The following is a 23,172-nucleotide window of genomic DNA, read 5'->3' on the forward strand; positions in this document are numbered from 1 at the left end:
GATCCTGCTGTAGGCTTCCTGTCCCTCGCCGCTGAGCTGACCCCAGGGTCAGTCTGAGACCACCTGGCATCCCACCAAGCACAGGTGGCAACTTTTCAGGAGCAGAGGGGGCTCCACAGGGTGCCTGGAAGCTTCCTGCTTCCTAGAAGAGCCAAAGCTGACCCCTGCAGGTTGTTAGGTGAACCAGGGGTAAGTCAAATTCAAGTCTTGCATCAGGTTTTGAGTTCAGGGAGCCCTCTGAAGCCTCTGCAGCCTCCCAGGGAGATGGGCCCAAGGCTGCTTTCAGCCTGTACTTGTGAGCCTGGAGGCAGAGACCTCTGTCTGGCCCAGCAAGCAGCCTTGAGCAGTGCTCGGCTTTTCCTGTTCTGAGGACCTGCCAGACCTGGGTGGGCAGGCGTAAACCTTGGGGTCACATGGCCCAGGGAGCTTTGTTCAGAGGGTGCTATTTAAAAGTGATGAATGGGCCAAGCACAGTGGCTCACGCCTGTAATCCCAGCACTTTGGGAGGTCGAGGTGGGCGGATCATTTGAAGTCAGGAGTTTGAGAACAGCCTGACCAACCTGGTGAAACCCCATGTCTACTAAAATACAAAAATTAGCCAGGCATGGTGGCAGGCACCTGTAATCTCAGCTACTCAGGAGGCTGAGGCAGGAGAATCACTTGAACCCAGGAGGGAGAGGTTGCAGTGAGCCAAGATCGTACCATTGCATTCCAGCCTGGGTGACAGAGTGAGGCTCCCTCTCAAAAAAATGTAAAAATAAAAATGATGAATGAAATGCTCATCAGTGGTGTCCCTTTTGCCTGTAGCGCTTGGCCCAGTACAGGATGGCTTAGTCCTGTGTGCTGTGCCCTAAAACCTCATCAGAGTTGCTGCCCTGATGGCATCTGCAGAAGGGCCTCAGGAATAATGCATGTGAGGGTGCACGATCCGCAGTGCCTGCAGCCTTCCTGGGGGAGGCCTGGCCTGGAAATCCTCCTCCGATTACAGCTGATAGGTGAGTGGAGCCCTAGATACCATGTTAGGGACAGACACCGCAGCACTCATGGGCACTGGCCTAGATTCTTTGCAACTGGCTTTTGGGACCTGCCACCTGGCCACCCACACACCTGAGAGCACCTGTCCTGGTGCAGACCATGAGGAGCAAGAAGCTGACATCCAGGGCCGCTCTGCCACATGAAGGTGTTTAACCAGATGCTCAGGGTGGAGGAGGAGACTGAGGGCTTTAGCCAGTTCTAGGGGATCCTTCAGGCTCCCTGCCCATAGTGGACAGGACCGAGCGTGTGTAGGGGCACTCGTCTTGTCAGAAGTTACTTGGACCCAAAATGTAGGCGTGTTTAGTGTCTGGGACTGTTTTGAAGCCCATCCTTCTGTTTCAGGAAAGTACCATGGCACTGCCTGGGACACAGGTGTGGAGGGGAGCCAAGGGCAAGGCCACACTCTCAGCAGGTTGCCATGGAGATATGAGGGTGCATCAGGGGGCCCAGCGGGGGCCACAAGGGTGCATCGGGGAGGGAGGAGGGCATTGAGGCTGAGAAGGGCCAGCATAGCACAGGCAGTTGCAGTTGCTTTCCAGGGCTGGGCCTGAGCGTGTGCCCTATGGGGCCAGGCAGCATGGGTGGTGGGTGGAGCCTGAGGACAGGAGAAACTTGGCAGGGGGTTACTCCTTACTCCAACCTAAGGGTTTGCTTTTAGCTTGGGCTGGAGATGCAGAGGGAAGGACTGAGGGGTGCCTATCTCCTTCACACCCAGGATGAAGTCCCCAAGCCTGGCCTGGCCCACAGGCCTATAGCACCTGGTCAATCTGGCCTGGCATCTGGCTTCCCTGTCTCCCTGTCTCCATTCCAGCTCTCTGTCCTGGATTCTGGGCTGGTTGTATGGCATCTGCTGGAGCCTCCCGGCCCCCATGACGGCTGTCTACTATATCACCTTGCGCCTTGCCTATGTTTGGTGTTGGAGGCTGATACCCACACAGGCCTGTGTGCCGTCTGTCTGCATAATCCACTGGGGTGGAGCCTGGCTCTGTGGTCACTGTGTCCCCTCAGCGTCCAGAACAGCCAATACATGTAGCAGGGGCGAAAGGAGACAGCAGCCAGCCAGAGGTCTTGGTCCTGGGGCTCCTTCCTGCCCAGAGGCTGCCCCTGGCCACATCTTTAGCAGCCACTGAGGGGGAATGGAGAGTTCAGGGGCGTTGGGAGCTGGGATCCAGTTTCAGTTCCAGCATCCAGGGTGGACAGCCCTGGGCCCAGAAGACTTCAGAGGACCAGAGGAAGAGGTGGGGACAGCTGGTGGAGCTATGATCTATGACTAGTGCCCTACCTGGGGTGAGCTGTTCACCCTGGAGAAGCTCAGGAATGTCAGGGCCAGCTCAGGGCTCCATAGCACTACCTTCTGTTGGAGGAGGGGCCCAAGTAGGGTCTTGGCCAGGGACCGGGCTTGAGTCTGTATTTTGGTGCAGGAGGTTGGCAGGATTCCAGCTAAAGCACCCAGCTGCACTTGAAGCAGTTTGTCCTGTTTTTCTTTTATTTGCAGTTTCCCGAGACAGAACAAAATAAGAATAATTTTTGTACACTTACAAGGCTCAGAAAGAAAAGACAATGAAACTCAGCAAAAAGAGAGAGGAGGGGAGGCCAGCCAGCACCGTGGGCAGCCGACCCCTTGCAGCGCTGGCCAGCGGCCGCCGCCACCACACCGTAGACACCTAGCTAGCAGAGCGGTGTGGCTTGCTCTTTAGGGGTCATGCAAAAGAATTATCCCCCAGAAAAAAAATCCCCAAATTATCCCAGACAGGCAGCTCCGTGGAGGTGACAAGGTGAGAGGGAGAGGAGGGAAGGAGGCCCCAGGACGCCAGGGTGGCCGGCCGCTGGGCCACGCGCTGTCCGTGGTGAGCCCTGCCGCTGTCCCATGGCCCAGGGAGCCACTGGTGCGGAGCCCGGCAGATGTTTACCCTGTGTTCATGGATGGGGACAGCTGTCCTGGGCACAGCGTGGACGGAAGATGGTGTCCACTCTGAGTGTTCATCGGTGGACAGTCCCCTTGGAGTTTAGGATCCTGTGTCCTGTTCCCCATTCTGTGCCCCTCCCTTGGCTTGATTTGTAGGGGAAGATAAAGAAAATCCTTGTTGAAAACGATGTGAATTGAAGGTGGGCAGGCACTGGGGCAGGAGCCCCCGACCCTCTGCAGTCAGGGCTTCTGACCACTCCCACCCAACCTGGCTTCTGACCCACCCTGCAGCCCCACCGTGCTTGGGCTTGCCCTGTCCCCGAGTTCCCCCATGGTACACACCATCACAAGGGGCTGGGGACCCACCGCCTCAAACCCAGGCAGCCGACACTCAGGAGCACAGGGCTGGACCCTGCCCTCCATCCGCTGGTGTCTTGGGCCCTATGCCCACCTGTTTGTGTCCCCAGCCCGCCTTATCTCCATAGCTGCATCCCTGGCCCACCTAGAAGGTGCCCTCACACGCACTGCAGCCCACCAAGGTGCTCTCACACCTGACACTGCACGGGCAGCACTGCCCTCACGCCTCCCACGTGCCCTAGGCTGGCTCCCACTGTAGCTTTTGCTCCCTTCTGCTCCCAGCCCAGATTCCAAAGGCACTCCCACTTCAGCAAACCGCTGCACAGACCCTCATCTCAGCCCAGAAGCTGGGCAGCCACCACCTCTGACCCCGCTCTGCCACTTGCTGTACCACCCGACCAAACCCCAAGCCCCAGGCTTTCCCAAACTCCATCAGCAGACAAATATGCCCAGACACAAAGCCTGGCCTCCCCTCCTAGCTTCAGTCGGGGGCTCAGGGACTTGAGTAAGGCCCGCAGTCCTTTGTCAAAAGTCTGTTCCCCATTTCGGGGCGCGGAGAAGCCGAACAGGCTGGGGGAGGGCCAAGGGGCGGAAACAGGGTCGGGAGCTGCCAGTGCATCTGCTGCTGGCTGGCAGAGAAGAGACAGACACCTCACACAGGAGGGAGGCCAGCCCAGGCAGAGTCCTCTTGCCACAGCTGGCTGTGTTGGAGCTGTAGCCAGCAGTGCTATCTCTTGCTCGGCGAGAGGCCCGAAGCTAAGCTGTGCCCCTCTTTGCACTTTATTCCCCTAGAAGGACCAGAGCTGGAGTCCTGGGTGTGTGGGGGCATCTCTGATGGCCTTGGGGACGGGACTCCGGTCTCAATACTCCAGGGGGTGAGGGGCCGGCCTGGGCTCTGCCGAAGGGTTGTCCGTGCTGGGTGTGTGGGGATACCGGGCACGGAAAACCCACACCTAGCCCTTCAGGGGATGAAAGGAAGGGAAGGGAAAGCAGGAACAACAGCAACTCTCAGGCACAACTAGCGGGAAAGGAGGCAGCCCAGCGGGCCCCACAGCCCCTCCCAAGAGACAGCTGACAGTCACGACAGCCAGCGAGCACACCATGTGGAGCCCATGCGTTGGCGGGAGGATGCAGACACCTTAGGTGTGGGGTGTGTGCGTTACCTACAAACTAACACCGTTCAGCACGCGACAGGGGCCTGGCAGACAAGTTCATGTCCCAGCTGGTCCCCCAGAGGCCAGGAGCACAGACGGACACACGTGGAGCTTGGGTGGGGAGCGGCCCCACGAATGCCAGTGATTTTTACAGCTTTTTCCTTCCTTTAGTTTTTTTTTTTTTTTTTTTCATTTCATCTGATGTCAATTTTTTTGTGGTTGTCGTCGTCATCTTGTTTTTTTGTTTTGTTTTGTTTTTAAACAAATCACATCTGGTCTTGTTTTTCTGCAGACACAGGCACCAGGGGAGGGAACGAGGCAGACACAAACATGCGACAGGCAGGCCGTGTGCCCGAGGGCAGTCGGGCTCCAAACACCAACTCTGTCCGGCGAAACCAGGGCGCAGCTCTGAAATGGGGCGGGTGGGTCAGCTCCTCAGCAGCCCCCTCTCCCGTCCACCCCCAGGCTCTGCTGTCTGCCACACGGCACTGCAGAGAGGGTTAAAGTCCGGAAAAGGGCCCACTCGGGAAAGGGGTTCAAGGTGCCCAACCCAATTACTAGTATCCCTGTAAAACTGGGCTCTGGGCTCTGGGCCCGCTGCACCCGCCACCTGGAGACCCCCCATCTGGGGTTCTAACAGTCCTCACAAACAGGGCATGGTGCCCAGGATTGTGCTGCCTGGGGCCCATCCACCTGCAACCCACCCAGCTCTGGCCAGTGTGGACTGCTCAGGCCCTCATCAGCTCCCCAGTCGTCTGAGGAGGCCCGCCACACCCAGCCTGCTGTGATCCCTAATTCAACATCATTCCTGTGGCCTCACCAGGAAAGCTGATGGACTTCCCAGGCATGGGCTCTGCCACAGGCCCCACTGCTCCCCATTGCCTCCCTGGGCTGCAGCCACTCACACCACCGCCACCCCTCTGCCCCGGCTGTCACTTAGCACAGAGCACTCACCTTCACTGCAGCGGGGCCACAGGCGCGCCCGAGCAGTGGAAGTGCACGTTCTGCCACTTGCCGTCGCGGCGGTGCCACACACGGGTCTCCTCAGACTGGCTGGTGCGGGGCCGGCCCTGCCCGTCAATGTACTGCGTGAGCCGGATGTAAGCAATGCAGGCGGCGTCCTCTCCGATGACGTGCACGTGCGGGTTCAGGATGGTCGTGTGGATCGGCTTGCTGTTCTTGGCCAGCACTGTGGACAGCAGGTGGAGGGAGGTCTCGGGTTACTGTGGCTGCCCTGGTGCCCGCCTTCCACCCCACCACCCTAACCCTTTCCCTCTCTCAGCTCCCCTTACTGGGGAGGTACGGCTCTCCTGGGAGCAGCATGGGCCCCTCCAAGAGTGGGATTCTGGGGGCTGGGTGTCTGGTGGGGGAGGGGTGGCTGGCCAACCCTGGGCAGAGAGGGGACAGGGCTTCCATAGGCAGCCACCATGCTGTCCCTGGGAGGGGCCGAGAGGCTCTCCTGGGGGCACTGTACCCTCATGCCCACCCGGGCTCCCTCACTCACGGTTCTCGAAGTAGAATCTGTGGAAGTCCATCCCTTCAACCAGGTTGCCCAGTGCTTCAGGCTCAAATGAGGTCAGCCCTGGGTCACAGATTTTCCTGGGGGCCAAATCCAAGTGAGGAGGGGCCCCATGGACCCCTGACTCTGAGCAGGGCCCCCCCAAGGGTCCCACATCCTTGTCCTGCACAGCCCCCCCCCAGCCCCGGGGACTCACGCGTAGGCCTCAAAGTCACCGTTGTTGACAGCCTCGATGAGCTGCTCTGTGGTCTTAATGATCTCCTGCTTCCGGGCTGTGGGGAGACACAGCCAGGTGACCACTGGGCGCTGGCCCATTCCCCCCAGACCCCTCCACACAGCCCAGGGGAGGGCCTGGGGGAGCACGAGCTGCATCCACACCGTGTTTCTGCCGCTATTCGCAGAAGCGATCCTCTCGCCCGCCCCCCTCTATCACCAGTGGCTTCCTCATTTCCAAGTGCAACAGCTTCCATCTTATTTTTCTTAACTAAAATATTTTTGAAGGACAGAAATATTCTATCCACATTACAAAATGTCTGGAAAATGCAGAAAGAGGAAAAAAAAACCCTCCTACAATCCACTTGGAGGTCACCTCCTGGCCCCACGAGCTGTCCGCCACAGTCTCCCTCCTGCCCTCCAGTGAGCCAGGCCTGGGGCCCACCAGGCCTGACCCTGCGCTTCCCTGCAGCTTCCCGGCCCCACCCTCCTCCTGAGCCTTGGGTTCTTAGTGCCTCCTTCACCCAGCAGCTCTGGTGAGGGGGCTACCGAGTGCAGGCACCAGGCGAGAAGGCAGAGACCTGCCTGGAAGAAGGAGCCGTCAGCAAGGCCACGTGGAGGCCGGGTAGGAGGAAGCAGCAGGGGGCGGCCAGGCGTGGCTACAGGGTTCCCCGGGGCGATGACCCGGGTTGTCCCAGCAGCAGGAAGAGCAGGCATGGTCTCTTGTTCCCCGCTTTTCTCATAGGAGCCGCATCCTGCTGGCTTCACCTGCTTGCAGTCTGAGGCCCACATGCTACCCCTGCAGACACCCCCGTTGCCCCACACCCCCATGCCCAGGCTTCTCTCTGGTGCCTGCCTGCGGTTCCTGCCCACTCCCCTTGGATTCCAACAGGCCCTCCAGCCATGCTGGTCCTTACTGGCCTCTGGGGCGCTCACTGGCAGCCCGCATTGCTGCTTTAACTACAGCTTATTTTCATTGTAAAAGATTTTAAACGTATGGAAGACGTGGAGAGAGTAATAGAACCCACACTCCACGGATTCACATCTTAACATTTTCCTATTCCCTTTAGACACATTTTAAAGAAATAAAGCACCGCGCATGTAGTTTGAAGATGCCTGTGTTCTCCTCAATCTTGTCTCACTCACTCTCCTCAGACAGAACTACTTTCCTCAGTGAGGTCCCTAGCCATATCTGCGAGGATATATACACAGGCACGCACATACATGCACACTCACACACAGAACACACATGCACACGCACGCTCACCTATACACACAAGTAACACTGGTTTCTCAAAGTAATTTGTCCATGGAAAACCTCAAACCCCCAGAAGTGCACCGGAAGCAGGTTCCTGGGAACTCTCCCTGTGGGGGAAGTCTCTGCACTCCCAGCACTGCGCTCTGTGACCCTCAGGCTGCTGCAAGCCATACCTGGGACACCTGCCCTCAAACTGCTGCCCGCCCTGCAGGACACCATTTTCACCAAGAAGGCAGGCCCTGTGGTGACGTTTCCACCCTTCAGCTGTGAGTGCTGCCTCCAACGGCCACATACATGCCACCTGTCTGTGGTCTAAACTCCCAGAGGGAATTCCTTTTTTTTTTTTTTTTGAGATGGAGTTTCACTCTGTCACCCAGGCTGGAGTGCAGTGGTGTGATCTTGGCTCACTGCAGTCTCTGCCTCCCAGGTTCAAGCGATTCTCCTGCCTCAGCCTCCCGAGTAGCTGGGACTACAGGTGTATACCACCACGCCCAGCTAATTTTGTGTGTGTGTGTATTTTTAGTAGAGATGAGGTTTCGCCATGTTGGCCAGGCTGGTCTCAAACTCCTAACCTTAAGTGATCCACCCATCTCGGCCTCCCAAAGTGCTGGGATTGCAGGTATGAGCCACCGTGCCCAGCCAGAAGAGGCAATTCTAGGCATGCCCTGTGATGGGGTTGCCTTTATCTCTCCCACCAGGCCTCTGGGAGCTCGCCCCACCAGGGAGCCCACCTGGCAGGTGGACTGAGTCCACGAAGAAGGCGCGGCATGCCCAGGTGTGCTCACGCATGTGTGTGTGGCGCTGCCTGGGAACGCCTGTGCTGTACCTGTCTACTCTAGGGCCTCATGTCCCCGGCTGCACAGTGACAGCAGGAGGGGCCCGATGGCACCTGAGGAGTGGGGTGCACACATGTTCATGCATGTGATCACATGCATGTGTGTACACATGTGATTGTGCATTCATGTGCATGTATGGAAACATGCACACGAGCAGGACGGTGTGTGTGTGAATGTGTGTAGATGAAGCTCATACATATGCACGAGCACCTGTGTGTGCATGTGTGTACAGTGCCTGTGAGTGTGCACGTGTCATGTGTGCCTGTGTTGTGTGGCATGGGCACATGTGCACTCGTGGGTTGCCCCTATCTGGAAAGTCCCTTGCTCCTGACCCAACTGCACTTCTGCTGCCAGCCTGTCTCTCTTTCTTGCCTAACTTTCATCTACACCATGTCATGGATGGTCCTCAGGGCAGTCTTGCTATAGAAGCCTAGTTCCCACCCACTTGGCGGACCCTGGAAAGCTGGCCTCTAGGAAGGTGGGCTGCAGGATCCAGAAGCCCCTTCCCCTCCAGTTCCTGCTGTGGCCACCACGAGTCCCATTCCTGGCCCCATTCCACCTGCCCAACTCTAGGAGGGCACAGGGCTCTGTCCTAACACATGCTGTGGCTGTTCCTGTCCTTGCCCCTGGGCCCCAGGACAGTAGCATATGACACTTGAGGGCCCGTCCCCACCCCAGCTGCTATGTTCCTGCCTCCTCTCCACCCTCTACCTCGCACCTGCCTCTCCCCTGCCTCATGCCCCCACTTTCACCTGTCCTTTCCTGGCGGTGGCCCCAAGCTTCAGGTCTGACCTCTCTTCCACCTGTAGCCAGTCCTTCCAGCAGCCCCCAAGTCAGACCCCACGAGGGTGCCTGGCTCTGCCCTCCTTGCATCAAGAGAGAAATCTGGCGTCCACATGTCCCAAACACCTCCTGTCACTTAGTTAACCCCCCTTTCTAATGGACAGAGAGAGCTGCCCCTCCCACTCCACAGGGGTTCTCAGGGACAGCAGCACGCAGCTGGAATGGAGAAGAGAGTGACATTATCTCATTTGGTTTCCAGTCTGCTTTGGTTCTATAGTCACCTTACACTAGTGGTAAGTGAAACTAATCTTCCATTTAATGAAGTAATACGCAGTGCTTTTAAACAAACTGTAATTAAAGTGGGAGTTGGTGGGAAGAGAAAGCATAAAGTAAACAGAAGAGGACATGCATGGTCAGAGTTCCATTCAAGAGTGGTAACCATGCTGAAGTATGGGAAGCAGGTCTGTTGTGAGACCCACCCATCCATTCCACAGACGGGAAGAATAAGTTGACCCTGCCCTGCGGAACGGTGCTGCCCAGACCTCAGCTTGACCCAGCCCCCACTCCGCCTCCCCACAGAGCACATGGGTGCTTTTGTGTCCTTGATACCCGGGCCCCTGAAAAAGGGCATGATCCCTGATGGAGGGGAGGGAGGGGTGCCCAACATAAAGGGGTGCCTGGGTGGGGAAGCCTGCTGGCTGAGGACAATCTGCCCTGGCAGTTCCAGGGACAAAAGGGAGGCAGTGGGCAGGGTCTGGGCTTGGAGGGGTCTGCCTGAGCCAAGAGCCTCTGCAAGTCAGGCCTTCCAGGTGCCCTGACGCAAACACGAGCCTTGCATTGCCTGTGGCTCTCTTGGGGTGATGCGACAGGTCCAGGCGGGCCCAATGCATCCAGGTGGGGTCAGAGCAGGTTCTCATCCTGGCCTGGACTCCTGGGACCCCAGGCTGGCCCCAAGTCCCATCTCTCAGAGCCAGAGGTGGCTGCGGGAGGGAGGGCAGCTGCCCAGGGATCAGGCTGGATTGTGTATAATCCGCGATTAGAGAGCGTGGGTCGGGAGAAGACAGGGTCTGAGGCAGGCCGTGGGCAGCTGCCCTATTTACACAGCTGGTGGGTGCCTTCCGGAGAAGGGAGGGGGCTCACGATTGGCCTGTAGGATGGCCCAAAGCTGGCCACCTGCTGCCTGGGCCCAGGTGCCCTCAGGGTGGTACCCAGGCTCTTCCTCTCCCCGAGTTCCCGGAACGTCTCACCCACCCCTCTCCCAGCCCTGCCCAGCCCCTCCCAGGAGGGCCACACGAATCTCCATCCTACCCTGCTCACAACTCCTTCCTGCAGCCCCCACCTCCTCAGCCAAGCTCAGGGCAGACTCTGGACGGGGAGGTCTGTGCTGTGGCCTCTGAAGGTGAGCCTGGGCACCGAGCCCCGAGTTGGCCACTTCATACCCACCCTGGGCCCTGTCCTCAGAGGACTCACTCCGGCTACTGCACAGACCTTGAGGGCAGGCTGCAGCCCTGGGCTGGGGTCATGCTAACCTGATGGGGTGACCTTCCAGGCAGGCTCCTTTGGGCACACCCCTCCACTTCTGCAAGGGCAGCAAGCCCCTTAAATCAGATGAGCTGCTGTAGAAGTGGCGGGTGTGGGGGGTTCTGACCACCCCCAGAGGCTCTGCTGTGCACCCGCCCCAGCTGCATGGCGGCCCCTCCCCATGCCTCCCTCCTTGAGTTCGGTCGGTCGCCCAGGCACCCCGACCCTATCACCATCAAGAACCTGGTCTTTCCCCTCAGCTGCTCGCCTCTGATCCCCTCAGTCAACCCCCACTGGGAGTCCTCAGCTGACCACAGAACACTCAGGGGGTGAGTGCCCCTCCAGGGGCTGCCCCCTGCCCTCTCGGGCACCCAGGGTGGATCCAGTGTCCCTTTGAACCTGCAGGCTGCATCCTCCTCCTCGGGCCGCTGCTCTTGTGGGTTCACTCTCCCCACACCCCTCTCCCCTGGCCACCTGCAGCAGCCCCCACGCCCGGCCTGCAGAGGGGATGGGGGCACTCAGACCCCACCTGTCCCTCAAGTACTTACCTAGCCACTGCCCTGCCATGCCGAGCCCTTGGCCCAGCAGCCTCTTCTCTAAGAGCATCTCCACACCACCCCCAGCCTGGTGTCTCCCCACAGGCGGGGGTGGCGGCAGCCCTGGGATGTCATCCATCCCTGTAAGCGATACTGTGGGCAGTCGGCAGACAGACCGGGAGGTGGCCCAGCCTGGCTCCTCCCTGGCCGGAGAGGCTGCCCAGCCTGGGCTTCCCGTCCCGCCCGCTCTGTTTCAGCCTGGCCCCAGCTGCCCCCCAGATCCGCGCCTCCCGATCCCCACCTGCTCCCTGCTGTCTGGACTTGGACAGCTCTAATGCTAGAGCATCTCGGTGACACTCTTCTGTCCCTGCCCAGCAGGTCCACCTCGACCCAAGCCAGCGGCTCCTGGCGTGCCAGCCCTTGCCACACGCGCAGACCCTCTGCTGCCCATTCCCCTCCCATCAGGAGAAGGCTGTGGACCTCAGGGTCACAAGTTTTGGGGTCGGCGACAAACCTGCTCTTTCAGACGCTCTTCCTACACGCTTGTGTCATACACACTTCACAACCATAACCTCCATTTTGTGAGACCCAACGGCACCTGCATGTGCCTCAAAGCAATTCCCTGGGGCCCAGCAGAGGGATCCTGTGCCCCCGCCCTCCCCGCAAGCTGGCCCTTCCCAGAGCACCACTGCCAGGCTCGCACTCCCCGAGCCCCTCCGGGCAGCTGCTGCCAGGGCCACTCAAGGTGCTACTTACACGGGGTGGGCAGGGGGCCAGGGATAGTCGGAGATGGGCAGGGCAGGGGCCCCACTGGTGAGGGGCCCTCGGCTTCTGGGGTCCCTGAGCCCCTCCTCACAGAGTTCAGGATGTCAGAGATCCTCGGGGCTGGGGCGGAACAGACAAGACGTGAACACAAGGCAGGCACGGGGGGCACGCAGGAGAGAAACCACGGGCAATCAGCCAAGCCAGAGATTGAGGGGCACAGAGGGAGATGTGGGGGTGGGGCACGAGGGGAGAGAGGGAAGGGAGGGAGGATGGGGGGGTGTGGGGGGAAGAGGGTGGACCTGGGCCAACAGACCGGATACAGGGGACAGAAGGGGATGTGGGGGACAGAGGGGAGCTTGGGGGACAGAGAGGGAAATGGAGGAGACTTGGGGGACAGAGGGGGGTGCTGGGGACGGGGGGGCATGAAGGGACCAAGGTGGGTGTGGGGGACAGAGGAAGGTGTGGGGGACAGAGGAGGGTGTGGGAGGGAGAGTGTGGAGGACAGAGGGGGATGTGGGGGACAGAGGAGGGTGCAGGGGACAGAGGAGAGTGTAGGGGACAGAGGGGGATGTGGGGGACAGAGGGAGAGTGTGGGGGACAGAGGGGTATATGGGGGACAGAGGAGGGTATGGGGGACAGAGGGGATATGGGGGACAGAGGAGGGTGTGGGGGGCAGAGGGGGGCGTGGGGGACAGAGAGGATGTGGGGGACAGAGGGGGGTGTGGGGGACAGAGGGAGAGTGTGGGGGACAGAGGGGGATGTGGGGGACAGAGGGAGAGTGTGGGGGACAGAGGGAGATATGGGGGACAGAGGGAGATATGGGGGACAGAGGGGGATGTGGGGGACAGAGAGAGATGTGGGGGACAGAGGGGGATGTGGGGGACAGAGGAAGGTGTGGGGGACAGAAGGGGTGGGGGGACAGAGGGGTATGTGGGGGACACAGAAGGGTATGGGGGACAGAAGGGGTGTGGGGGACAGAGGGGTGTGTGGGTGACAGAGGAGGGTGTGTGGGGACAGTGGGGGATGTGGGCGACAGAGCGGGTGTGGGAGACAGAAGGGGGTGTGGGGGACAGAAGGGGGTGTGGGGGACAGAGGGAGAATGTGAGGGACAGAGCGGAGTTTGGGGAGGAAAACAGAAACATGAGGGCAAGAGGGGAATTTGGGGGACAGAGGGGGATGCAGGGATAGAGGGTGAACTTAGGGGGACGGAAGTGGGTAGAGAGGTTGTAGGGTGACAGAGGGAGACAGGAGGACAGAGGGTGCTGCTGGGGACAGCGTGGTGCGTGAAGAGGAGGCTGCAGGAGTGAAGGGTGGATGCTCTGGCTGTCGGGTGGCATGGGCTGAAGCTGCTGTGGGCAGAGGGCACACTCCAGGGAGAGGCTGCTGGCCAGCAAGAAGCTGTCAGGTAAGTGGCCCTTGAGGAACGCTGGACAGGGTTACAGGGAGAGGCAGGAGTCACGGGCGGTACAGAGGAGGCCTGGCCTGGCCTGGCCCCATGAGGACAGCCCAGGTCAGCGGAGCCCAGGCTTATGACTCTCCATACTATCCCCTTGTTCGTGAGCCCCAGGGACCCTGGCCGGGGTTTCCGTTCTGGCACCTTCCTCAGCCCCCTAGACTGAGGAAGGGCACTCAGGGGTTGGGGTCACATCAGGAACCAGGGTGGCCCTGAGTGCAGGCTCCTGGGCACCATGGGCAGGGCCCCTGGGTGGGTGTGAAGTCTGGGGCTGGGACAGTGATGAGCAGAGAGGGTCTAGGGACATGGGGGGGCCTCAGAGGGGCCAGACAGACCCTTTTGGGAGGGGCCTGGGGCTGGACAGCGAGCGGGGAGTAGCAGTGGGAGCAGGAACCGTGTAAGGGGCTGGGCCCCTAAGGGAGAAGCCAGGAGCCGCTCTGCTGGTTAGGGTGAGAGCCCACAGGAAGCCCCACCAGGGCAGGACGCCAGGCTGCGGCGCCGGGGCAGGGTAGCTGGGCCGTGCACGCAGGTGGGAAGCTGCTGAGCGCCGGCCATTCGCAGGGAGCTGTCCGGCAGCAGAGACGGCAGGCCTGGGGCCACTACTTACATGGGGAGGGTAGGGGGCCTAGGAGAGCCGGAGACAGGCAGGGCAGGGGCCCCGCTGAGAGGGGGCCCTCGGCTTCTGGGGTTCCTGAGCCCCTTCTCACAGAGTTCAGGATGTCAGAGATCCTGGGGGCTGGGGTGGAACAGATGAGACGTGAACATGAGGCAGACAGACATACGAGGAGGCGGCAAGGCGGAGGAGGTCAGTGGTAGGGGTCCCGTGTTCCAGACCCCTTGGGGCCTGGGGTCAGGCCCCGAATCAGAGCCTGCCTCAACAGCAAGGAGCTCCCCCCTCCCGCAAGCTGAGGTGGAGTGAGGCCTGTGCCAACCCTGAAGACTGGAATTGAGGCCCGAGCCTGCGGGGCCTCCTATCCTGCCCAGTGGCTTTGAGCAGGAAAGTGGTCCAGGGCCTACCTCACAAAGAGGTGAGGCTCGATGGGCTGGGGCCGCCCTGGGAAGCCCCAGTGAGGGGTTGTGGGGTGATGAGGCTGGAGCCAGGGTCCATGCTCAGCCTGCCCTTGGCTCTGGAGCGGCCCCTCTAGGGGGTTACCAGCCCTCCAACATGACCCCCACAGCAGCAGGGCCCAGGCTACTTACATGGGGCTGGCAGGGGGCTAAAGGGAGCTGGAGATGGGCAGGGCAGGGGCCCCTCGGCTTCTGGGGCTCCCGAGCCCCTCCTCACTGAGCTCAGGATGTCAGGGACCCTGGGGGCTGAGGCGGAACAGGTGAGGCAGGCAGGTGTGTGGGGCGCCCACAGGAAAAGAATGCAACTGGAGAAGGACAGGGGGAGGCCAGGAGGGAGGAAGGGGGTGACAGCTGGATACCTGGGGCTCCTGGGGTGGAGGTGGGGTGGCCATCCTATGGGGGTCCTGGGCCTGTGGTGGCCGCAGCAGTTATGTGAAGGCTGAAGGAGCCAACACGGGGCCAGTGCCAGAGCCAGCAGAGGCCAGGGCAGCACAGGCCAGTGCAGTCTGGCATGGAGTCAGAGGCCAACCTGCCACCCTAGTGCTGTGACCACTCCTGGCCAGAGCCAGCAAAGGCCAGGCCCACGGAGGGGGAGTGACAGTCATCGTAGGGGCATGATGGCCACTGAGCCTGCCTGGACTCTGTACCAGCCTCAGGGCAGCCTGGCAAGGTTTCTTTCTGCACCCGGTGGGGTGGGGGGTGTCTGCCTCCACCTCAAGAGGCTGCTCGGGCTCAAATCTGAGCCACAACTGTTGCTTCGGGGTATCTTCTCTTCTCCCCTGCAGGATCCAGGCTGGGCCCCCCTCCCAGGTCCCCTCCCTCAGTGCTCAGCACCCCACCGGGCTGAGGGTGATGGCAGAACCTCTGGACAGCCTCCATGCTGTTGCCTTTGGGGCCTGTTCCAGACTGCAGGGGAATCGCACACCCACTCTGTGGCATGCAGGGCCCGAGGTCCTGTGCTCGTCTCTGCTCAGGGACAGTGTCATAGCTGGATAGCGTGGGCAGGAGCAAGGCTAAGCTTTGGACAGGTGAGAAGTTTTCTCCCCTAAACTGGCAGAGTGGCTGACCCTTGTCAGGCACCGGGGCAGCCCTGAGAACAGCGTAGGGCTTACTAGGTGACCGTGTGAGTGATGAGGGTCAGGAGGCCCCATGTGGGTGGTCTGGAGGCAGCGGACTCCATGGAACTTGCCCCAGTGCCGGGTGCCCTGGGGGCCTCTTGAGGAACACACAAGACATTGGCCTGGGTGAGCAAGGGAGGGGGCCCTGGAATCTGTGGTGCAGAAACCCACCGCAGGAGGCCACTCCTGGTTCAGCAAAGGCAAACACGGAAGCACCCACCCAGCTGCCCGGCCACTCGGCAAGTGCACGCTGGACAGAAATGCAAGCTTAAGGAGCTTTAAGACAAGGACACCATCCTGGAAAAAGTTCTACCCATGAACCTGTTTCCCCGTGAGGGTCCTGGTGTGGAGAACCTGCCTCTGCGCAAAGCCGTGGCTTCCTCACTTGGATGCGGTGACGGAGACTGCCCGGCTGCCAGTCATCTCTGCCACACTTCCCACTCTCTGGGCAGGCCTGACACCCAGGCTTGGGGTGGGATTGCAGCTACAGGGCCCCCGAGCCCCCCAACACATGCACACACCAGGCATCACAGGAGAGCTGACCCTGCACAAGTCCCACCCGCCTCAAAGAGCAGCCCAGCAGTGCCAAGGCCGCTGCGGGACAAGGATGCAAGTGCAGGTACCTTTAGCGTCTTCATCCTCTATGGTGGTGTTGGCACTGTCAGAAGACTCCTGAGGAAACATGGGAGGCAGTGGGTCAGGATGCGGCCAAGCACAGGTGGGACGTGGCTGAGGGCAGGTGGACACGGCTGGGCCTGCATCAGGACCAGCCCAGGCTCTGAGGCTGACCTCTGCCCCAGCTGCTTTGACCGGGCTTAAAGGCCAGGGGCTCAGGGGACATGCCCTCTGGTGGTTGCAGTGCCCCAGCTCTGTGGACCTAATGCGGCAGTGACTGGAGAAGACACCCAGTTCTGTGCTGGTCCCTGGGAGGGTGCCCCTCACCAGGGCGCATTCTCATGGCAGCCGGCACAGGCTGGCACAGAGTCCGAGGCTGGCCCTGCCACCCTAGTGCTGTGGCCACCCTGCATCCCCAACACATGAGGGCTCCAATTCTCCCAGCAAGATGAGCCTGGCACAGAGACTGGTATGCTCAGCTGACTCTTTAACAAGAGAGGAAAACGGGCTTTTTGAAATTCCAAGACGTAAAACACAATGGGACTGGCTGGTTCCGATGAAGCAGCAGCTGCTGTCATCCAAAATACAGGGTGAGGTGTTTCCAGTAGCTCTGCAGATCCGCACAGGGCTCCAGGAACCTTGGCCTGGCCCCAGGCAGAGCACTCCTGCCACCCACATTCCCTCAGGGCACCTGCCCCTCCGGGACTGGACGTCCAGCCAGGCCCCGGCCTCACCTCTCAGGTGGCCTTAGAGGGCAGAGGTGGCCCAGTCTCTCCCACCCTGCTCCAGGGATGCTGCCCTTCAAAAGACCATCCCCCAGCTCCCCAGGAGGCCTGCTCTGCTCCTCAGAGGAAACATCTCACGAGGTCCCTGGGGGACCGCCACCTGGTCTGGACAGTGCCTGGACACTGCTCGGGGGCCCTAGACCAGAACTACAGGTCTTTAGGTGCAGGGTCAGAGTTCACCACAGCCCAGAAGGTTGTTTAGGAGTCTTGCAGAGAACATGACCCACCCCAGACACACATGGGTCCCAGGGGCACCCATCCCCAGCTGCCAGGTGGGGAGAACACCCAGGTCCTGGCCTAGCACCATGGGTGCCCCTTGGTCCCTGCCATGGAGAAAGATGTCTTCTGATGATGGGCTGGGTGGTGGCACTGGCCAGAAGGAAGTGGGGGTCCCCACAGAGGCACTCTGGGGGCTCTGTAAGGAGCCCAGGCCTAGGTGGGAGCTGGGCTGGAGGGCTGTGTTGGGTGTAGCGGCGCTGTTTTGGAAGTCCTGGAAATGGCTTGGCTGCTGGCCCCATCCCTCCCACCACCCCAGAGAGCCAGCCCCTTCCCTGGCCCCAGAGTGATGATGTCAATGTGATGGGAGCTGATGGCCAGAGCAGAGAGGGGAGCAGAGGAGGGAGGGTCTGCTCAGCAGGAAGCACTGGGGGCCGCGTGAGGGAGGTGGGGTGGAGGATAGCCAGGAGAGTCAAGGACACAGCTCCTGAGATGCAGGCCCCACTCCAGACCTCAGGAAGCCCTACCGCCTGCGGTAGGTGGGACACGCGGAGCCCTGGTCTGAGAGTGTTGGCCACATGGGGACTGGGCGCAACTGTGCCAAGCACCTCCAGGGGCACGCCTGGGGCCTGAACCAGTCTGTCGTGTTGTTGCCCACAAAGATGGACTGGGGCCCTGCTGTGCTGTGGGGAGGGGCGGCCAGGGCCATGGGACATCTGCCCTCCACTCTGGCACAAATGCTGCCCCAGACCTCTTTCCTGGCCTGGAGCCTCCTGCCTGGGGAAAGCGGGAGGAGGAAAGGGGGGCAGTACCTTAATCCCGTCCACTGGGTTATGGATGACGGTGGTTTGAGGCTCCTACAGAAGAAGGAAGACACAGAGGAAGGAAAGAGAGGGAAAGTGAGAAGAGGAGGAAGCAGAGACCACCAGGAGGGGAACAGGGAGAGAGAGGAGGCGTGGGTGGCCAGAGCCTGCGAGAAAGAAGTGCAGAGCAGAGTGGGGGACAGGGATGGAGGCGGCGTGGAGCAGCTGCGGGAGGAGCCTGGGTCAGACGGCAGGGATGGAATGGACAGGAGCTCTGTCCAGGCTGGCGGAGGTGCTGCTGTCCAGGGCAGGAGATGGACTGCGTGGGGCCCCGACAAGCTGCACAATGTGTGTGGGAGCCAGAGAAGCCAGGCTCGGCCTTGGGGAGTTCTCCCCACCCTTTGCTGCTTGAACCTGTGCCCCAGCGTGGTGGGGGGCACAGGTCTGAAGATGTCATGGGGGTGGGGGTGGCACATGGGATGGACAGGGTCCGAGATGGGGCTGGCTGTGAGGCTGGCACGTGGGCCACCCTGGCCACTGGAAGGCCTTAGGTAGGCTGGCACCAGGCCACCCTCCAGCCATGGCCTGGCTGCTCTGAGCAGCTCGCCCCTCCCAGGACTGCTCTCCTCTCCTGGGTCTCAGGGTGGCCATTTGGCAAACCCGGTATTCCCGTGGGCGGTCTGGGGCTGGCTCCCGAAGCCTGGCCTGGGGTTCTCAGGGGACACCAAACCTGCTTCCAGCAAATGTGGGGACCTATGGGCCAGCAAGCCCCAAAGCTCTTAGGACAGCTGAGGGGACACAGCACAGTGCCCCAGCAGGAAGGCCGGCACCCACCAGCCACAACTTTACATCCTTGGGAGTACTGCTGTAGGGTTCACCTGTAGGAGCCCCCAGGGAAAGGGGCACTGAGGAGCGCAGTCGGAGCGGAGCATGGTGGGGATCCCTCCCCTCCCCGGCAGGGAGCCCCTAAGTCCTGCCTCTCAGGCAGCCACAGAGCAGCATGGGTGTGCTAGCTCCTGAGGGAACACAGACGTGACGGCAAGCCCCCTCCTTGGATGGCCCTGACCTAGACACCTCTCTACTGCACCACTGTGGCCCCGTCTCCCCACGGGCCATGGAATGTGCCACTACGGGCTGTTCCCCCTGCAGAGCCTGGCCCAGCCCCACCAAGCCAGACCCTGGGAGTGGTCTGTGGGTCGGCCTGTTGAGGATGGTAGGGGAGCTAAGGGTGGGGTCCTGGCGGGGAGAGGGTGTCCTCTGCCTCACTGACTTCCTGAACACTCCTGGAGAGACATCCACAAGTCAACATGGGTAGGAGGCTGGGCCTCTCCCCAGTACCCCAACATCTGTGGGTCTCAGTCAGGGGTTCCCCAGAGCAGCCCTAAACCTGTCTGAAGTGGAGCCTCCTGCAACAGTGGCCTCTTCTCTCCACTTCACCACTGGTGAGGGATGAGGGGCGGGGGCCATGCGAGTGCTGTCAGACAGGCCAGGCGGGGCCGGACCCCACCTTCACCAGGCCCCCTCTGACCAGCAGCAATCACACAGCCAGGGGCGTAGGAGGGGCTGAGAGGCAGAGTTTGAGGAGCTCAGTACCAGGGCGGCAGGAGGAAGCGTCCCTTTGGGGCTGGTGGCGGCTGCACTGTTTTTGGTGCTATTCGTCTGGGGCTGTGGAGAGAGGGAAGAGGAACCCTTAGGCGGGAGAAGCCCCTCACTCGCCAATTCCCCATCCCATGTCTGCCAGGATATGGGGGTAGGGGGACTCCAGAGCAGGAGCCCCAGGGAGTGGGGGTGAAGCTGCAGGCTCTGGGCCCCCCGGCACCCCAGGGCCCGGCCGGAGCCTCACCTTGACTCCATCTGCTTTCTTGTTGAGTAAACTCTTGGCTGCTGCATGGGGAGGAAAAAGGCATGGTGAGTGCTGGGCCTGGGTCTCGCTGCAGCGCACCCCCACCCCTTTGCCTGACCCCACTCTTTCCCCAGGAGCAAGCCCAGGGTCCTGAGGCAAGTGTGGCTCCAGCACCCAAGCTGGCTCTGAGCAGGTGGGGGGCCGTCCCGTCACACCAGGACAGCCCTGTCTCCAGCCTCCTCCGTGACCCTGGGGCTCCTATAGGCATCCGGATTTCTCCTTTGACCAGACCCAGAGATGCGCGTGGGTGCTGGGGAGTCCCTTTGGCTTCTGGGCCACATGCAAGCTCTTCCTGGAGGAAGGCAGGATGCCGCCTCCTCCATGATGGGAACTCAGGACTAGCGGTGCCAGGTTGGGGTGGGGGCAGCTGAGCCAGCACCCCAGAGGTCATGCCCTCCCGGGCCACGCCATCCTGGGGTAGGGGTGGGTGGGCTGCAGCTGGCCACCCACTCAGAGGGCCTTGTCCCAGCCCAGGCGCTCACCTTGCTCTCAGACCCCCGTACCTTGGCACCCAGGCCTCAGAGCTCTGCCCAGTGGGCCTCTCAGCTCAGGCACCGAGGGCAGCCCTGCTCGCCCTCATTCCGAGCTGCCCGGCAGCCCTGGCTTTGCGGCCGCTTCTGTGCACTGACTGGGGTCAGCACAGGCCTTTCTGCCCACAAGCCCCTGAGGACACTTGGTCCCAGCAGCGGGGTCTCCGCCTCGCCCAACACTCCCCCGCAGAGGTCAGGGGGGCCTGGCCCCAGCCCCTGGTGCCCACACTCTCCACGGCTGTTAGGATTTTAATTACAGAACTAATAAATAAAAAAATAAAAAATAAACCAAAAGAGGAAGTCAGCTTACCTTACAGAAAAGGAAAGGTGAGAAGGGGAGGGAGTGAGGAAGGAAGAGAGAGAGAGAGAAAACAAGATTTGTGTTGGTTCGGGAAGGGGCGCAAGCCTGCGGGCCCAGGACTCACAGGTGACCTGTCCTGGACCACGCTCACCAAAAAGAGCCGGGGCCATGCGGCCAGCCGGTGCAACAGGGTTAGAGAGGCAGCCAGGCTGGAGCCCAGGGGATGACGACGTGGGAAGTGTGGGGATGCTTGCCCCCGGGCCAAGCCAGGAAGGAAGGTGGCACAGCAACCCCCCCACCCCTCCCCCACCTCCTGGCTCCAGGACCCTGGCTGGCCAGGCCGTGAAATTGGGTTCTCCTGCCTGGGGACCCCGGGCTGCCCATACAGGCCTTGGTGGGGACAGACAGGCACCTTTCAACCTAGGACTGCAGCGCTTCTCAAATGGGATCTTTCCCCCACCCCAGCAGCAGCAGCAGCAGAATTGCCCTGTACAGTCAGAAATGCAAATTCCCAGGCCCACCCCACCCTCCTGAGCCAGAACCTCTCCAGGGTGGGACATCTGTTCCATAAGCCCTCCCGGTGGTTCTGACGCTGGGTGCTCCAGGTTGCCGTGGAGATCAGGAGGCTGCACCCCGCAGGACACAGACAGGCCTGGGCCTGCTGCCTGCTGACCACCCCCTCCCTGTCCACATGCCCAGTGCTCCTCCTCCATGGCCCTGGCCCCTCCTGGGCTCTGTAGGGACTGGGGTCGTGCCTGACCAGTGGCTGCACGTGGCCCCGGGGACCCCATGTGCAGTGGGCACAGTTCCTATTCCCAGCCTCCCTTTCTTCACAGATCTCTTAACGCTCAACAATTTTGTATCAAGCCCAGGAGTCCCTCCCAGGATCCATGGAGAAGGAGAGGGGCCTCAGGCATCACTCTCCCGTCCCCAGGCCTAAGGCCCCACCTGGTGAAGCTGCGCACAGGACCACCTCCCTGATGCCCCAAGGCAGCCCTGCCCAGTGAGTTCCCAGGACCAGAAATGCCGACTGCCCACTTCCTTACAGCGCAAACTGAAAACTCTCCCCTTCGCTGTGGCTCAAATCTGCTTCCCTGTGGCTCAAATCTGCTTCCCTGTAACTTGGCTGTGGAGGGAGAGTCTTGAAGACTCAGAACTCAGGGTTTCAAGGCCCCCATAGCCCCCTCACCTGTCTGTGTATCCCGCCCTCTCTGCTCCCCTCCCATCTCCAGCACACACGACTCATCTCAGAAACATCTGCCCAGTGCCAGCCAGCCAGAGGCTGCAGCTAGGGGATACTGTCCTTGCTGGTGACCAGCTGCCCGACACGGCTGGGGGACAGGCTCCTCTTAGGAGCCCGAGGAAGGAGGCATCCAGCCTCGCCTTGAGGACATTTGTCGTGGGGAGCTGAACAGGCAAGGAAGGGACCCAGTCCTTTCCAGAAACACACATTTTAAAAAGCTGTGGCCAACTGAAGCAGGCGGTATGCAGAAGGCAGGTTCTACCCACCCCCGAGGGGACAGCCAGGCACGCAGCCTCTGCCAACCCAGCGGCACGTCCAGCCAGGCTCTGCATTGGAACTGGGGCCAGCACGGCGCCCCATTGGAACTGGGGCCAGCACGGCGCCCCAGTCAGCAGCAGAACTGAGCTCTTTCCCCGGGCATGTCCTCAGAAAATCCTCACAGGAAAGGAGGCAACACAGTTAGGCCCATCGGCGGGGTTGACAGAGACCCCGGACAGTCCTTGGTACTGAGGGTTCCATTTAGATCCTTGAGCTTATCAAAACCCGCATTTCCAAACTGTGCTGCTGGAGATGTACCACAGCAGCAGTGGGAAATAAAAAGACAGAAGTTCACAGTCCAGTGGGCGGCAAATGCCACGTACAAACCAGCCCTCATTGAAGGACTCAGGCCAACGCTGCCATCAGCGCTCTGGGAAGCCCTGCAGCAGACACCCCTGTGGTCTCAGTCAGTTCCCAAACATCCTTCCTTGTGAGCCCGCTTTTACAACAATCGCTTGTGCACGCCTTGGGTGAGTGTGGGGTGCACAGGCCCGGCCCTCCCAAGCGCATGGCTCCTGGCCACCCATTTTTTGGGGGGCTGCTCATTTCATATCTCCGCCTGGGACTAACTACAGATTCACCGTGGCCAGAGTCCTGTTGACACCCATCTACACTAGCGTTCAAGGGCACGGGAACTGCCTTTCTGTGTCTCAAGTTCAAAGCATGTGTTAGGTGCCGCAGGAGCCTAGAGTAGGCGGAGCAGTCACAGGCATCCCAGATACCTGGGCTGGGGGTTCCGCAGGCCTCTGTGGGACAAGGAGAGACCCTCTGCCCTCCATCCTGGGAAGGCACTGCCCATTCCCAGGTCTCCAGGCCGGGGCAACTGCTGCCACCCTGCAGCTGGCCGGACACTGGGTCTCCTATGCCGTTACACCCGATCAGTGCAGGAGAGACCACAGAGGCCAAACTGAAGCACACTTGACAGACGGGGTCTCT

The 23,172-nt window shown here is 60.9% G+C and overlaps 1 protein-coding gene across 11 annotated transcripts in view; it reads right to left on the reverse strand.

Moving 5' to 3' along the window:
* Window positions 1-4,607: 4,607 nt before the first annotated feature.
* The window catches only part of CAMK2B (calcium/calmodulin dependent protein kinase II beta), a 227,816-nt gene continuing 209,251 nt past the window's right edge, over window positions 4,608-23,172 (reverse strand). For 3 of the 11 annotated variants that reach the window (XM_050783402.1, XM_050783398.1, XM_050783394.1), the window contains 11 exons: window positions 19,785-19,822; window positions 19,535-19,606; window positions 17,951-17,995; window positions 16,146-16,194; window positions 14,537-14,650; window positions 13,944-14,072; window positions 11,875-12,003; window positions 6,168-6,243; window positions 5,957-6,051; window positions 5,407-5,641; window positions 4,608-4,860 (listed from right to left, as the gene is read on the reverse strand). In XM_050783402.1, the coding sequence (XP_050639359.1) occupies window positions 5,409-5,641; window positions 5,957-6,051; window positions 6,168-6,243; window positions 11,875-12,003; window positions 13,944-14,072; window positions 14,537-14,650; window positions 16,146-16,194; window positions 17,951-17,995; window positions 19,535-19,606; window positions 19,785-19,822 (980 nt within the window). In that variant the 3' untranslated portion in view covers window positions 4,608-4,860; window positions 5,407-5,408. Of the gene's footprint in view, window positions 4,861-5,406; window positions 5,642-5,956; window positions 6,052-6,167; window positions 6,244-11,874; window positions 12,004-13,943; window positions 14,073-14,536; window positions 14,651-16,145; window positions 16,195-17,950; window positions 17,996-19,534; window positions 19,607-19,784; window positions 19,826-23,172 lie in introns of all 11 variants that reach the window. The other 8 variants (XM_050783401.1, XM_050783397.1, XM_050783396.1 and 5 more) reach the window with 7 other exon arrangements.

This window comes from Macaca thibetana, chromosome 3 (genome assembly GCF_024542745.1).
Source record: "Macaca thibetana thibetana isolate TM-01 chromosome 3, ASM2454274v1, whole genome shotgun sequence".
NCBI lineage: Eukaryota > Metazoa > Chordata > Mammalia > Primates > Cercopithecidae > Macaca > Macaca thibetana.